This window comes from Oncorhynchus tshawytscha, linkage group LG21, assembly GCF_018296145.1.
Source record: "Oncorhynchus tshawytscha isolate Ot180627B linkage group LG21, Otsh_v2.0, whole genome shotgun sequence".
NCBI lineage: Eukaryota > Metazoa > Chordata > Actinopteri > Salmoniformes > Salmonidae > Oncorhynchus > Oncorhynchus tshawytscha.
This window is the reverse complement of record NC_056449.1, coordinates 471,582-485,918: the sequence shown is the minus strand read 5'-3', so window position 1 is coordinate 485,918 and position 14,337 is coordinate 471,582. Positions and strand designations below refer to the sequence as shown.

Genomic DNA, 14,337 nt, shown 5'->3' with positions numbered 1-14,337 from the left:
GTGATTCTAGTGAAGAGATTGTAGTAGACGCACCACAGCCTGTAGTAAATGTTTGCTGCCAGTCAAAAGACACCATGTGTGTTAAAAAGGTGGATTGCCACCATTATAAACTGTATGGCACAAGTCTCGAAGTCTAAGAAACTGGACATGTTTGTGGCTGCGGCAGAAACGTTTTTGGGACTTAAGGATTTTACATCTGAAGACTTGCAAAGTTGTACAAGCGCCGGAAGACCCTCCCTCCCAGGTTCCCCTTGAGCCTGTGTAGGGATCAGATCTGTTTTAACAGAAAGTTGTTTGATTTAGTTTTATTCATCTATTTTGTTCCATTTTTGGGAATCCTGTTTCCATTCCCGCACAGTAGGTGACGGGATGCACATGAATTAAATTGTGCGATCTCCAATGTACCATCGAAGAGGTCAGATAAAGAAGAACATCAAGACGAAACAGGTGCTATACAAGTGGGATGCACTGTTGAGCGCTACATCCCTAGGGGTTCGTGCTGATTGTACGGAGACTGTGACAGCTGGTTAAATGGCGTCCCTTGAGAAGGCAAGAACAAGATGTATGTCAGGGGAAGTGCAGTATTATCATAAGGAGAGATATACAGAGGAAGAATGGAGGGAAAAAGAGAGGCAGAGGAGGTCTGAGAGAGAGAGGGGGGAAGAGGGTGAGCTTGAGTCAGTTATAAATGATGGAAAAAGGGAGATGGTTTTTTAAAGAAGAATGGTAGAAAGTGTAAGCAGAAAGAGTTGAAGGAGAAATGGGAGTGAATGAGGGCGAAGTATTGGAGGTGATAGGCGTGTTGAAGTTCTCAGAGCCCGAGGCTTGCACCAAGGGTCAGGATAAAGGTGAGGAGTGAAGTTTATGGAAAAACTGGACCCTTGCCTTTTTGCTGAACCATTTGAGATTTCAGGCTGGGTGAAAACAGAGTGGGGTACTGTTGAATCAGTGAGGGTATCCAGATGTGGTATTGTGATAATTCTATGTTTCTGCTGGTCAGGGGGAGCAAGCACTCCATGTTAAACGAATGGGGGCAAGAGATGTGGATTGTTTTGCTCTCAAGAAAAGGGTGCCATTGAAAGGAGTGAATACTGGGGTAACAGTAAATGTGAAAGCTGACCAACTGAAGGGGAAGATTCCCGGTGTTTGTGATGCTCGTCGTTTGGTGTGACGCAAATAGGGTGGCGTGAGTGGAGAAACATGGTTGTTGTCTGTTTTTAAAAAGTTTTGATGTTGTCTTTGTCTGACAAAGTGAAGTTAGGATATATAAGTTATCCTGTACAAGCTTTAATGCCAACTACATTACGTTGTTACAGGTGTCAAGCTTATGGGCATGTGTAGGAGGGAGCCTCCTAGGTGTGCAGAAGAGCATGAGACAAAGGAATGTGTAGTATTGGGGAAAGTAGTGGTTTGTGTTAATTGTAGGGGGCTGGGGATCAGAAATGTCCTGTATGAGAGGCAGGTTGAGGTTTCCAGGGTTAGAGTAGTGCAGAAGTGGTCATATGCTGAGGCAGTGAAGAAAGTAGAGGAAGATGGGCCAAGGGGGAGGGATCCTGAGAGGAGTGGTGAGAGTAGTCGATCTGTAACAGTACATAGGGATCCACCAACAAGGTATATATGTTTCAGTAAGATTTCATTTTTGGCATTTATATTAATGGTTATCAACTGTACAGCAGGGATGGAATGTAAGTTGCAGAAAATAGAGGTTGTGGTGGCAGCTGTAGAGAGGTATTTGGGTGTGCGAGACTTGAAATCAGAAGAGTTACAGGGTGTGTTAATGTGGTGGTGTCCCATCCTTCCAGGCTGTTGGCATGAAGTAGGACTAAATACATTTTAATAGTGGAGTATGGTATTTATTTTTTTGTGAGTGTAATGTTAGATGGTAGGGTATTTGTTGTATTTTATTTTTTTGTTGAAAAGAAAAAATGAAGCAAAGTATAAGGGAGTTATACTCCAGTCTAGTAGGTGGCAGTAATGCAACATTTATTGGATGCCAACGGCCTTTAAATCTCATCAAGAAGGACCATAGAAGAAGTGATTGAGGAGGTAGGCTGCTGTTAACCACCCTTAGTTTTAAAACTGGATTATTTATCAGTTTACTCATCTATCACCAGTCCCTTATACAAATGTTGAATTGTGGTGTTGATGTTATGTAAAAGTAAAGCTGATCCCGTTTGTAAAGCAGGAGCTAGAGCTTGCGTAGAGCGTGTTAGCATTGCTAGCTAAATTAGCTACCTTTGTTGGTTGCTAGCTAGCTAGTTGTCTTTGCTTTGTTAGCTAACTAGCTCAAATGCTAATTCTAGCTAGCTCATGTTTTGATTCGCCATTGCGTTTATTAATTGTATTGCCAGATACATTAGCTACTTGGTTAGGTACATGTCATGCTTAATACACCGTGTTAATTTCCATTTTGTCGTGATAAACCAACGCCTGATGAGTTTCCCAGCTCAGACCCAGCTAATATTAGCTAATTTACGATATTGTAGCTGACAAGCAGTTTTGTGATTACAGCAGCTAAACGTCAGCAGCTAAACGTTAGCTAAATACATTTTTCCCCCGTTACGTTAAGCAGATGAACACAGAAAGAGAGGGGTTGCAGATTTTATCAATTTTACAAGCTAATATGTTACAAGTTGTCAACAACATTATGCTTTGACTTTGTGGTTAGGGAGTGGATCTCAGAATACTGTTAACGATAGACTATGGTTTGTGTTCTTCAGCTGCTGTGTTATGTTCATGAAGGTTAGTTATGGCCAATGGTTTGTAGTTTATCAGATGTGTGAAGGCTTTTTATGTAACTGAATTGGTTTATTTTTCTCTCACCAGATTATTGTTCAATTGGTCCAAGAACTTCGCAATCAGAGTTGGAACGGATGTAGTTTTTTCAGTGTGTACTACTACTACCACCTTAACATTTGACAATTTTTGATTTCACTCACACCTTCCCTATCGCAACATGAGCAGTACAGTAAGTCCTCACATGTGCACCCAGGGCCACGTGATAACCCTCCAACACCTTCAGTTTAATTTTCACAGACATTTAGCAAAGGTGTCTGGTTTCTAAGAAGCAGTGATTTGTTGTCACAGACACAGAGGAAAAGAAGGACTGGAGTCCCTTCAAGTTCCAGACGCACGGCCAAGAGTAGCAGAGTCACCACAACCAGTGTGCGACCTCGTGCTGCAGCATCAGCAGCAGTCCCAGAGACCATTGATGTGCTGGAAAGCAGCAGGACTGAGAGTGGGTAGCAATGGCTTTATGGTTTTCTCTGTCATTTTGGTTGATTATGGAAATTCTAACCCGTCTATTGGCTGTGCAGGTGAGGAGGTGGTGGACTTGACATGTGAAGGTTCTGAGTTGACTGTGGTTGACTTGACCAACAATGATTCTGTGGTGGTGAGTTTGTGAGCTTTCTTTATGCAAATAATGATGTATACAAATAACTGTTTTTAATGTATTTATAAGATTATGCTTTTATCACTGTTGTAAAGACTGAAATGTTGACATATTTGTTTCTTTTCCACCACTGCGTGATTGCAAATTGGGAAACCAGGTTGTCGATGAAGGTAATTCATTGCTTTTCCTCAATCGCAACAATTATATTTAGATTCAAATATGTTTTGGTCCTCTAATAAAGCAAGCATTTATTACTATGTCAAGCATGTATTTTTCTGTGAGTTTGTCTATCTGCTTGTGTCTATCTCAGGGCCTCATGGCAGACGTGAAGCTGACAGTGAGAGTTATGTACTGAGCAGTGATGAGGAGGAGGATACTAATGGAGGCCTCAGTGCCGACGACCTGTCCTCTCTACAGGCCAGCAGTAGAGCCAGGTACTAAGCCCCACAACCCCTCTGACTATGATGATCTCTTCAGATGGCATATCCAAACTTTTTTTTAAATCAATTTTATTTGAAAATTGAAGCACACAAATGCAATGTCATCCTCATCCATCCATTTATCCACTCATAATATTGGCCACGTGACCACTGAAATCAAGACCTTGAGTTAGGGTACACCCTGATGGTCTCTTGTCCTCCATAGGTCTACTCCAGGGACAGTCAGCTGCCCAGTGTGTATGGACGCCTATGCTGAGGTAAGCAAAGCATAATTCAACATGTGTGTGAAGGTGACTATGTCAAGCTGTAATTGCTGTGTAGCTACCAAGAATGTGAAGTTGTCCCTTCAACTAAGATGGAGCTCTTTCTCTTCTTCCTCTAGATCATTGAAAGTGGGAGGCTAGTAGTCTCCACAAAATGTGGTCACCTGTTCTGCAGTCACTGCCTCCGCGACTCACTGTTGAGATCCCACACTTGCCCAACCTGTAGAAAGAAACTGACCCACAAGCAATGCCACCCTATATATATTTGACATCAAACACCCATAAGACTCACCCATTGGTTTCACCCTCACCAAACCTGCAAATCCTTTAATTATACCTTCTCATATCACTGCCCCCTACTGGATATAAGAATAATTTACATACACATCGGACCGATTTTGTCTGTCTTCTGCAATGAAAGAAGCAGGAGCATAGGGACGCGCACTTATGCCAGCGCACATTCACTTAGATTTTTGTAATTTTCCTCCACTGATTAAGCTAAAAAAAAAGGTTTTTAGCTCTTAAGACGCCACATGTGATGTTGTATTGGTAGCAATCACACGTGACTGGCACTCAAGTGCAATGAGAACTAAACTCGAAAGTAGAAATGTCTGTCGATTTTTATTGCTGCTGAGTAGGTGGATGTCTGAACGGTGGGTGTTGCTTGAATCTGGTCATCACCATTGTAAATATTGTTGTATGTTTTGTATATATGGTTGAATGACAAGTTAAGGTGCGCCTAATCTGTAAGGTTCAATAAAACAAATGTATGATTGTGAAGGTTTGTTACATGTTTTGCTCACCTGACCCAGATAGTTTGTCACAGCCAGCGTGACTGAGAAGAGACAAGCCCAAACGTAGGACATTGCATTGTTGAGCCCTCATGCTGACTTGCTAAAAAGCTTCTTTTTTTCAAATGACATGTTTTCACTGACTTTTACATTGAATTTGTAAACTTTTAATTATTTTTTTTATTCTGTACTTACATGTAACTTGGCTGACTGTTGTGACACGCATCCCCTCAAATGTCCACTAAGGGGCAGTATCTTCTTGCGCATGCATGGTCTGTTGTCCAATAATAATAATGATCAATGATAATGCAGTTTCCTCTCCATTCTCAGTGCAAGGGGTGTGTTACTTGATTAACATATTACCAAACACAGAGTTAATTTCTTGGAATAAACCTAGTCCAGGACTAAATTATCTATGGAGATTTTACATGGAATGTGTTTTAGTCCAGGATTTGGCTTTAATCTGAGTTTGAACAACTGTCCCTTTCTCATATATCTAATTTTCTTCAAATTACAATTTTCTCTTATGTTGTTGACCTTATTTCCTAATGTTGGCACAGTGTGTATTTATAACACCCAAACCATACCATTTTAATAAATGATCAGTGTCATATTACATCATGAAAATAGAAGTTCAATTTACCAATTCAGTGTTATTACTTTGGAATTACATAATGCATTCGGTACATTTAATTAGTGTTTTATTATTATGAATATTATATTTTGGTTTAATTATTATGACAGTCCATGATGTTAATAGCAGAACTGCCCTAAGCGAAAGAGTTAAATTCTTGAAATGTGTTGAGTAGCTACTTGGGCTACTCTGTGATTGGGCAAAAATTCCGAGGTCGGACGGACCGCAGTTCCCACTAATGCGGTCGATTCCTTGATGGCAAGGTATGTTAGATCAATTATTGCAGTAAATTCATTAGATGTAAATGGTATTTGGGATTTAAAAAAGAGAACTGCTTCTCTTCCAAAATGGATAATGGTAGGAGTTAACTAACGCGAGCACAGGGCTTTTATTTAGTTTTGACGCACGCTCGGTCCGGTGTGTTGGGTCTCGCACGAGCGTGATGTGATGACCGTCAATTTAAATAAAACTAGCCATATTTTAGCTGCATGTTTGACATTCACGTTTTCTAGTGTTATTTTTCATAGAGGGTAACAATGTATCCAGTAACTGAGCCACGGATACTTTGAGCGAAGAGTGCGTGCAGTTCAACTTTTAGTGTTCAACTTTTAGTGGACATTGATATGTTAATTATTTGGATTAAATCACCTTTATTGTAAAGACAATGTAATCACGATAAACTTGTCATTAGTGGGAAACCGATTCAAGACAAATCATTGCTGCTGGACGTTTCAGGTAAGTCCCTAACTTGTATTAATATGAAAGTTGGCCCTGATCACAGTGTGATTATTTATAAGCCGCTGATTTTAGAAGGATGCAGGTTTGTTGTAGACCTGTAATAAAAAATGCATACGTAGCCAATTGGAATACTTTTTAACTTTCAATTTATACTACAGATTATTACTTATGTATTACTAATAGAATAATACACAACTGTATTGCATAAATCAATATTGTGTTAATCATAATTATAGTTCTGCTATATTACCTTACAAAACTATTATTTGTAGTCCACATCTTGAGTGTAGAATGTTTTAATTCCACTGATTCACCATTCATGGATCTATGTGTGTATGAGAGTGGATGGGGCTTAGGTCTTTGCTTTCTAACATGTTTAATACGCAGGTAGATTAGCTGTAGCCTATACAACAGCATCTACACTATATATACAAAAGTACGTGGACATCCCGTCAAATTAGTGGATTTGGCTATTTCAGCCACACATGTTGCTGACACGTGTATAAAACACGAGCACACATCCATGCAATCTCCATAGACAAACATTGGCAGTAGAATGGCCTTACTGAAGAGCTGATTGACTTTCAACGTGGCACTGTCATAGGATGCCACCTTTCCAACAAGTCAAATTTCGGCCCTGCTAGAGCTGCCCCGGTCAATTGTGTTGTGCTGTTATTGTGAAGTGGAAACGTCTGGGGGCAACAACAGCTCAGCCGTGAAGTGGTAGGCCACACAAGTCAACAAAATGGAACCTCTGAGGGCTGAAATGCGTAGCACGTACACGTACACTCACTACCGAGTTCCAAAATGCTTCTGGAAGCTACGTCAGCACAGGAACTGTTCGTTGGGAGCTTCATGAAATGAGTTTCCATGGCCGAGCAGCCGCACACAAGACTTGACTGGCCTGCACAGAGCCCTGACCTCAACCCCATTGAAAACCTTTGGGATGAATTGGAACACCGACTGAAAGGCAGGCCTAATCACCCAACATCATCGCCCAACATCAGTGCCTGACCTCACTAATGCTCATGTGGCTGAATGGAAGCAAGTCCCCTCAGCAACATTCCAACATCTAGTGGAAAGCCTCCCCAGAAGAGTGGATGCTGTTATAGCAGCAAAGGGGGGACCATGATTTTGGAATGAGATGTTCGACGAGAAGATCTCCACATACTTTTGATAATGTAGTATGTAACCCATTCTAAGACAATGAGAGGAGGATATGTGTAGTTCCCCAATAGCTGATGATTTAACAGTCAATTAAACGCTTATTATGTAGATGTATTTGATCAAAGATTAAATGGAAAACTGTAAAGGATTTTCATTTTGGATTTCAATTTACTTGTTTGTTGTGCAAACTGGCAGAAAGAACAACTCCTCTAACCAGAAACATAGGGACATATGGACAAAATAAGAGCTGCTCATTTGATTGAAGTTCATGAATAAAAAGCCTATGTTGCTTTTCCGGAAACACATTTTATAGTGCTGGGGACAGACGTCTTGTGTTTTTCAGTCTGTTAAATAATTAACAACTTATTTTATTGTTATTAGTTTCGACTGTAATTCTGTTATATTTCCTCAATGCCTTGACGATGCCACTTCCAAAAGAAACTTCTGTGAGAAATATCATTTGGTTGTAAAGCATAATATACAGTAGCTTAAGATGTGATATGGATAATAACAATGTGTTCTTGCACCTCTCCTCACTGTGAATTTACTTTTTTTCTTTCTCTAAGATTTCAAGTGTTGAAGCCTTCCATCCTGAAAGAATGGGACTTTTATGCATTTGCCTGCTCATTTGTGAGATAATCCTGTTGTCGGACTGTGCACGGGGTGAGTAGTAACGTAGTAGTAATGAACAATAATAACTGAGTGTTTTAGTGGATCTGTAGGCAACCATCTTCAAAAAGTGCCTCACCGCAATGAATGATATCTACTACAAGCTGTACACAATTGTGGTTATGTAACGCCAAGTTGGTGGTATTGTCCATTCAGGCCAAGGGCCTGTCTTCCGTTTTCTAACGTACCTTGCCTAGATCACACAGACTTTGGGACAGTAACCTTTGGGATACCTGGTGTGCAAGTGTCAAGTGAGGCATGCTGATAGAGTGTAGTCCTGACCCTCCTGCTGCACAATCTGAGCTGTCAAACCTAGACTCAACATGCCGCTGGTCGTCTGCTCTGGCCTGCCTGTCTGGGGAAAGCAAAGGGGCATGGGGGGGGACCCAAACACACGGCGCCCAGGCAGATTGGATCGGTGAGAGCCCTAGCCTGAACAATGCAGCATTCACAATCACACAGTCGAGCCGTCATGGAGACGCTTAGGCAAAAGTAAACAGAGACCCATAGAGAGCAATGTGATTAGATTAGGCAATTATGTTTGTTTGCTGTGCAATGCCACCGCGTTTCCGACCATGACCGGAGCAACACGGCAAGGAGTCCTGTGGGCTTAAAAAGTAGAAGAGACAGCTTGTCTTCCTGGTGATGGTATCAGAGGGGTTTTACTCACTAGCTTAGCCTAGCTAGCGCCTTATTGTGTACACAGAGGGAGAGAGAGACTAAACGTTTCTCTATCATGATGGCATGCGGATATTTGAGCAAGGAACTTTTTACCTTTTTTATAAAGTCTGATATGACACGTTTGATAAGACTTGTGTTGAAGGGTTGTGTTGAAAACAAAATACCTCAGAGGTACTGAGACAGAATCAGAGATTATTTTCCAATTGAATGTCAGATTCTTTGCGCTCCAAACACTGTGTTTTTGACGAACTGTGGTGGGTCAACCACGGCTACTCAACATACAGCAGAAAAGGTTGAGTCCACATTAACACACTTCTCCTCATGGAAAACATTTCCTGACATAAAATCAATATTTTGTGACCTGAGTTTAATACCTTCATATGTGAACTTTAGGAGAAGAAAAGGAATGGACATTCAAAACTACAGGACAATTAAGACTTTTTTTTTAAAGGATTTTTTTTCTAGAGGAAGAGTCCAGGTTGATTTGATATGGAACGTGGCAAAAAATGATCCCCCAACCTCATTTGAGCGCTCCCCTACTGACCAAGTTTGCTGTTCCTGGTGTGTCCTTGTTGCACGGGGAATGCAGAACATCACGTCAGATGACAAATATTTTCCGCTGCAAGCGGAAGCACAGTTTGGGCCCGGCTGCCAGAGAGACATGTGAACCGTATACGCTTATGCAATGATTCTGGGTCTGAGTCTGAGCAGCTGAAAGGTGAGGATTTTACTCTGTTTGGTGCATGCCTGAGAGAGAGTATTCATGCATAAATGTGGGCATTAATGTCTGTGCTAACTTTTGTTTATTTATTTTTATTTAACCTTTATATTTAACTAGGCAAGTCAGTTAAGAACAAATTCTTATTTACAATGACGGCCTACCCCGGCCAAACCCTAACCCGGACAACGCTGGGCCAATTGTGCACTGCCTTATGCGACTCCCAATCACGGCTGGTTGTGATACAGCCATTAATCGAACCAGGGTCTGGTAGTGGTCGCCTCTAGTACTCACATGCAGTGCCTTAGACCGCTGTTCCTCTCGGGAGCCCGACTAAATGGGGAAAACAACGAAGTCATGGGATGGTTGCCATAACGCAATTTTTAAAAAATGATGATCACAAATGAAATACAACTGCATTCATTTAGGTATCACTCTTTTGACTCCTTATGACGCACATGATTAAACTAAGTACATTTAAAACTCCATCCACACTGGAGGCAAGATGTGGTGGGACCCAGCTATAAGCACAGGATCTTGGTGCAGCAACGGTAGACTAAATACTACAGCATTGCATTTAAACAAAGGCGACAGGCAGCCGTGTGGACGTGTGGGGGCTATTGGAGGTGGAACTGGTGGGTTTGTAGGGGCCTGCTGTGCACTGTACAAACTAGGACCACCCTGCAGCTACATGCTGGTGTGTCAGTGAGAGGCAGCCTTCCAGGATTCATGATTGAGCATCTGGACACGTCTTCACAAGAGCAGACAACAAAATGGGCTGATGCACAAAACACATACACTGAGAAGAAGTACTGTCTGCTTGTCTAACTTTCTTGTATTCGTCTGAGCCTTTTAAAAGTCAATAGAAACTGAGATGAGGAGTAGCAGCACATTTTTAGAATCTGCTCTTTCTCTCCCTCAATCTCTCCCTCGTTCCATCCTTGGGCTCCCGAGTGGCACAGCAGTCTAAGGCACTGCATCTCAGTGCAAGAGGCGTCACTACAGTCCCTGGTTCGATTCCATGCTGTGTCACATCCGGCTCTGATTGGGAGTCCCACAGAGCGGTGCAAAATTGGCCCAGCATCTTCTGGGTTTGGCCGGGGTAGGCCGTCATTTAAATAAGAATTTGTTCTTAACTAACTTGCCTAGTTAAAGGTAAAAAAATACACAGAAAATCTCTCCCTCTCCTCCTCACACTGCAGCAGTTTATGGCTAGGTCTAAGCCAGAGGAAATGTGTGAAGTTAATTTAGAGTGTTGGAGAAACATAGCTGAACCATTGGGTAGCCTTTTGTCACTTCACAATCCTCATAGCTCTGTAGTAAACTAGAGAATATCGACAGAGCCTGGGGTGTGGGTTTAAACAAACAGTAGTTTGAATAGGGATCAATGCATATGTCTAGGTAAAAGGCAACGCTATTAACAATGGTGAGAGCCATCATAAAGTGTGTATATTGAGACATGTCATAAAATGTAAATATTGCAATGTTATAATAAATTCCTATAGTAATTTACATGTAAAGGTGCAAACAAAATGTAAGGCACAAAACCATCAGGCAAATCTCACACATAAACCGTTTTCCAGAAGTGACAAACATAGCTGAGTGTGAGTAAGGAATGAGAGATCGGCTCCAAATTCATCTCAATGAGGAGGATGGATCCATAGAGAAAGGCTGCTGACAGACTACAGGCCATCAAGTGGTTTTTAGATTGCCAAATGGTGTTTACACAGCCACCATCTTTCTCTCACCCCTTCTCATTAGCATTGGGCTGCTAATCATATTCCTTAGTAATGAAGCTGTATTAGACAGGTGGTCGTACATTGATTTTAAGACTGGGAACAGCATGTTGATGATGTGGTTATTAGTAAATACAGGCTGGCTTCAAAAATAACTGATTTGTCCCATTAAATGGGAGCTCGGATAAAGTTAGCTTAGCACCCCTGGTGTTTGGTTTTAATGTGTCCATCAAAACACTTCACGGGTAGGTTGATGGGATAGGTGTTGTGTGTGTGAGCATGCAGAGGCACATGGAATGTGGAGTAGTGTGCCTATATTCTGAGGAGAGCTCCCAACACACAAGCACAGAGCAAGAGAAATAAGAGGCATTTTAATGAGCAGGACAGCAGAGAGAGGTGAGGCATTTTACTGAGCCTGAAAGCAACTGAACAAAGTCTGAAGTAAATGATCTCACTATTTCACCCCATCCAACCTTTACCATCAGCCTCCACCTAGTAATTGCTAAGGCAACATGACTTCACAGGACTGAGGCCACAAATATTAACTGTGCCGAGAGTACGATAAAAATAAGAGAGAGATGGACAAAAATTCATATTACAATTTATCACGATAATGCTAAATTGAACGATAAGTTTATAACAATGTGTACCACTTTTTTAAATTGTATATATTACCCTTAAAACTACTACTACTAATTTGAATGTTAGCTTTCAATTGTAGCTTTCAATTGTCCCATTAACAATCACCCATATTAGCGAACGTATTTTATTTAAAACTTCACATTTCTCTAGTAGGGCCCTATAGGTTATATATCGTAAAGAACAATATCAGCAAAATGTCCACAATAAGTGGTCGGTTTGGCTGGTGTCAATAATTTTCGATGTATCATCCCAGCTTTAGTGTACACACACATAGCCTTTGCAGTACAGTTGAATAGAGGAAAAGAGGGAGAGTTCTCCAGCCAACAAGTCCAACTGGCCTACTATTTTCCTAAGTCCATGTAATCCTCCAGTCTTGTCTGACATGACTTCCACTTGGCTAGCCAACCTCCGGGCCAATCAATGTTGCAAAAACATCAACCACTGAAACTAATGCAGTGTTACATCTACATTTTTATTGTGGCTGTTAATTTGTGAATATATTGGAAATGTGCCACTCACTCACTCACTCACTCACTCACTCACTCACTCACTCACTCACTCACTTGTGCCACTCATTCTCACTCACTCACTCACTCACTCACTCACTCACTCACTCACTCACTCACTCACTCACTCACTCACTCACTCACTCACTCACTCACTCACTCACTCACTCACTCACTCACTCACTCACTCACTCACTGACTCACTGACTCACTGACTCACTGACTGACTGTGTGTGTGTCTTTCCAGCCTGAAATAGCCACAGCATAGACAGACACACATACTTTCACGGACCGAACAATGCATTGTGTTGTGCTGGTGACATAATGGCTTATTGTTTGGGGGCCTGGAGCCTTTGTTTGGTTAGTGCTGGAGGGGTCAGAGGGCAACGGAGAGGACCAGGGAAAGGCCCCAGATCGGATCAGGGAGTGCGCATACCTGACCTCTTACCAGAGGGGCTTACAATAACACATCAGTACTGCAGGTTCTGCTTTTTTTCTCTCTGCGTTCATTCATCCCCCTATTTTTCAGATATGTATGTATAGATGTAAGCATGTACTTCCTTCCCAGCTGTTCTCCTGGTCACATTACAAATGAGATGTTGAAAAGCAGTCCCTGGACTGGAGACAGCTCTCCTTGTTTTCTTTTGTATTTTGCATGTCAGTTTGTGTTGGGGCCTGTGCCCCTGAGCAGCTGTGTGTGTGTGTCCCATGTCAGAGAGACAGAGAGGAGAGGGCTCCCCAAGCTGAGAGAGAGAGATGCCATTCTGGGACCTAAACAAACAGAGCATTAATGTGATTGATGGATGGCAGACATATTGTGTGTCCTCTACACCAGTGGTTTTCAAACATCTCCTCTTGGACCCCCAGATGTTTCACAATTTTGTTGTAGCCCTAAACTAGCTAACCTAATTCACTTTATCAAGGGCTTGATAATTATTTGAATCAGGTGTGCTTGCTCTGGAATAGTTAATTTACATGGAACGGCTGGCGTTCCCTGATGAGAGATTTGAAAAAGTGTCCATTGATGCATGAATAGGGTTCTATTTGTGACACACCCATAGATTGAGTCAGTTGCTCTCACTCTTCGCTGCCTGCTGCTGGTTTGTTTGAAGTGTGGGACCGACCCAGTGCCCCCTGTGCTCTCTTCCTGAACATCCTGAACCATCAGCCTTCACAGGCATTTATTTTGGTGCTGAGGTGAAAGGTTAGCTGTGTATCCTAAAAAAGAAAAACATAACAGAGGTGATAAAGACACTAAATGACTGAGGCCATGTCTGATGTATGTCTGAATGACTTCCAGAGCCCCCCCATAAGCCCAGGTTGTTTTCTCCGGTGAAGTCCTTAAATCAGGATGCACGTCACTCTCGTCAGAGATTGTCTTTCATTATTATTTTGTGGAGTTATGTTTGGCTTTGTGATGGTAAGCTGTTGGGCAGCACTAGAAGAGTGGACTGAGAATAGTTCTGCGGTGCTTTTGCCCGTAGCCACACGGATTGCAGTTGCCCTCAGGCAGAGAAATGGAGGCATAGCACACACACACACACGGCTTGTTCATTACGCCAGCTGTTGGGGTGGAATCCACACTGCAGTCGGAATGTGTAAGGATTGTGAGAGTTGTGGGGGTGGTTTAAAAGTTGGGAATTTGAAGGCTTTAGCAACCGAGGAACTTTTGCTACTAGCTGCAGTGTTGTGGCCTTTTCATTCAGGTAGTTGGGACACAGACCCAGCCAAACCCTTTGGCTCCAGAGAGGAATTCAGAACCACCTGACTGGTCCAGGCACAGCATTTAGTGGAGGAACTTTACGGCGTTAGGGTGTCTGTCTGGAGTGTCTAGGCCTACACCTGTGGGATTCTTCATCTGTTGCTGCCTCTTAAATCTCACCCCCAGCCCCATGGTGGATCAGGCCTGATTAAATGACCATGTGATATGACCATGGCTCACTATGAAAAGGTGTGGC

General features: G+C 42.2%; 2 protein-coding genes across 5 annotated transcripts in view; both read left to right on the top strand.

Annotated features, from left to right (window-relative positions):
- Positions 1–1,991: 1,991 nt before the first annotated feature.
- LOC112220713 (E3 ubiquitin-protein ligase RNF4) lies at positions 1,992–4,877 on the top strand. Of its 2 annotated transcripts, none has more exons than XM_024382565.2 (8): positions 1,992–2,046; positions 2,827–2,968; positions 3,088–3,238; positions 3,318–3,394; positions 3,552–3,564; positions 3,705–3,828; positions 4,040–4,091; positions 4,217–4,877. In XM_024382565.2, exons 2-8 carry the CDS (start codon positions 2,957–2,959, stop codon positions 4,364–4,366), a joined length of 579 nt encoding a protein of 192 aa, XP_024238333.1. In that variant the 5' UTR covers positions 1,992–2,046; positions 2,827–2,956; the 3' UTR covers positions 4,367–4,877. The 2 variants fall into 2 exon arrangements, with proteins under 2 accessions (XP_024238333.1, XP_024238334.1); XM_024382566.2 differs by lacking the exon at positions 1,992–2,046 and adding an exon at positions 2,098–2,742.
- Positions 4,878–5,687: 810 nt separating this feature from the next.
- The window catches only part of LOC112220712 (fibroblast growth factor receptor-like 1), a 66,187-nt gene continuing 57,537 nt past the window's right edge, over positions 5,688–14,337 (top strand). Inside the window, exons 1-3 of one of the 3 annotated variants that reach the window (XM_024382563.2) lie at positions 5,698–5,785; positions 6,214–6,257; positions 7,994–8,090. In XM_024382563.2, coding sequence (XP_024238331.1) covers positions 8,027–8,090 — 64 coding nt within the window. In that variant the 5' untranslated portion in view covers positions 5,698–5,785; positions 6,214–6,257; positions 7,994–8,026. The other 2 variants (XM_024382564.2, XM_042302864.1) reach the window with 2 other exon arrangements.

Excerpts from the sequence above, each read along its gene's own strand:
- LOC112220713 (XM_024382565.2), top strand. Across the intron at positions 3,239-3,317 it reads GGAAAGCAGCAGGACTGAGA|GTGAGGAGGTGGTGGACTTG; the intron begins GTGGGTAGCAAT and ends TTGGCTGTGCAG. Across the intron at positions 3,829-4,039 it reads CAGGCCAGCAGTAGAGCCAG|GTCTACTCCAGGGACAGTCA; the intron begins GTACTAAGCCCC and ends TGTCCTCCATAG.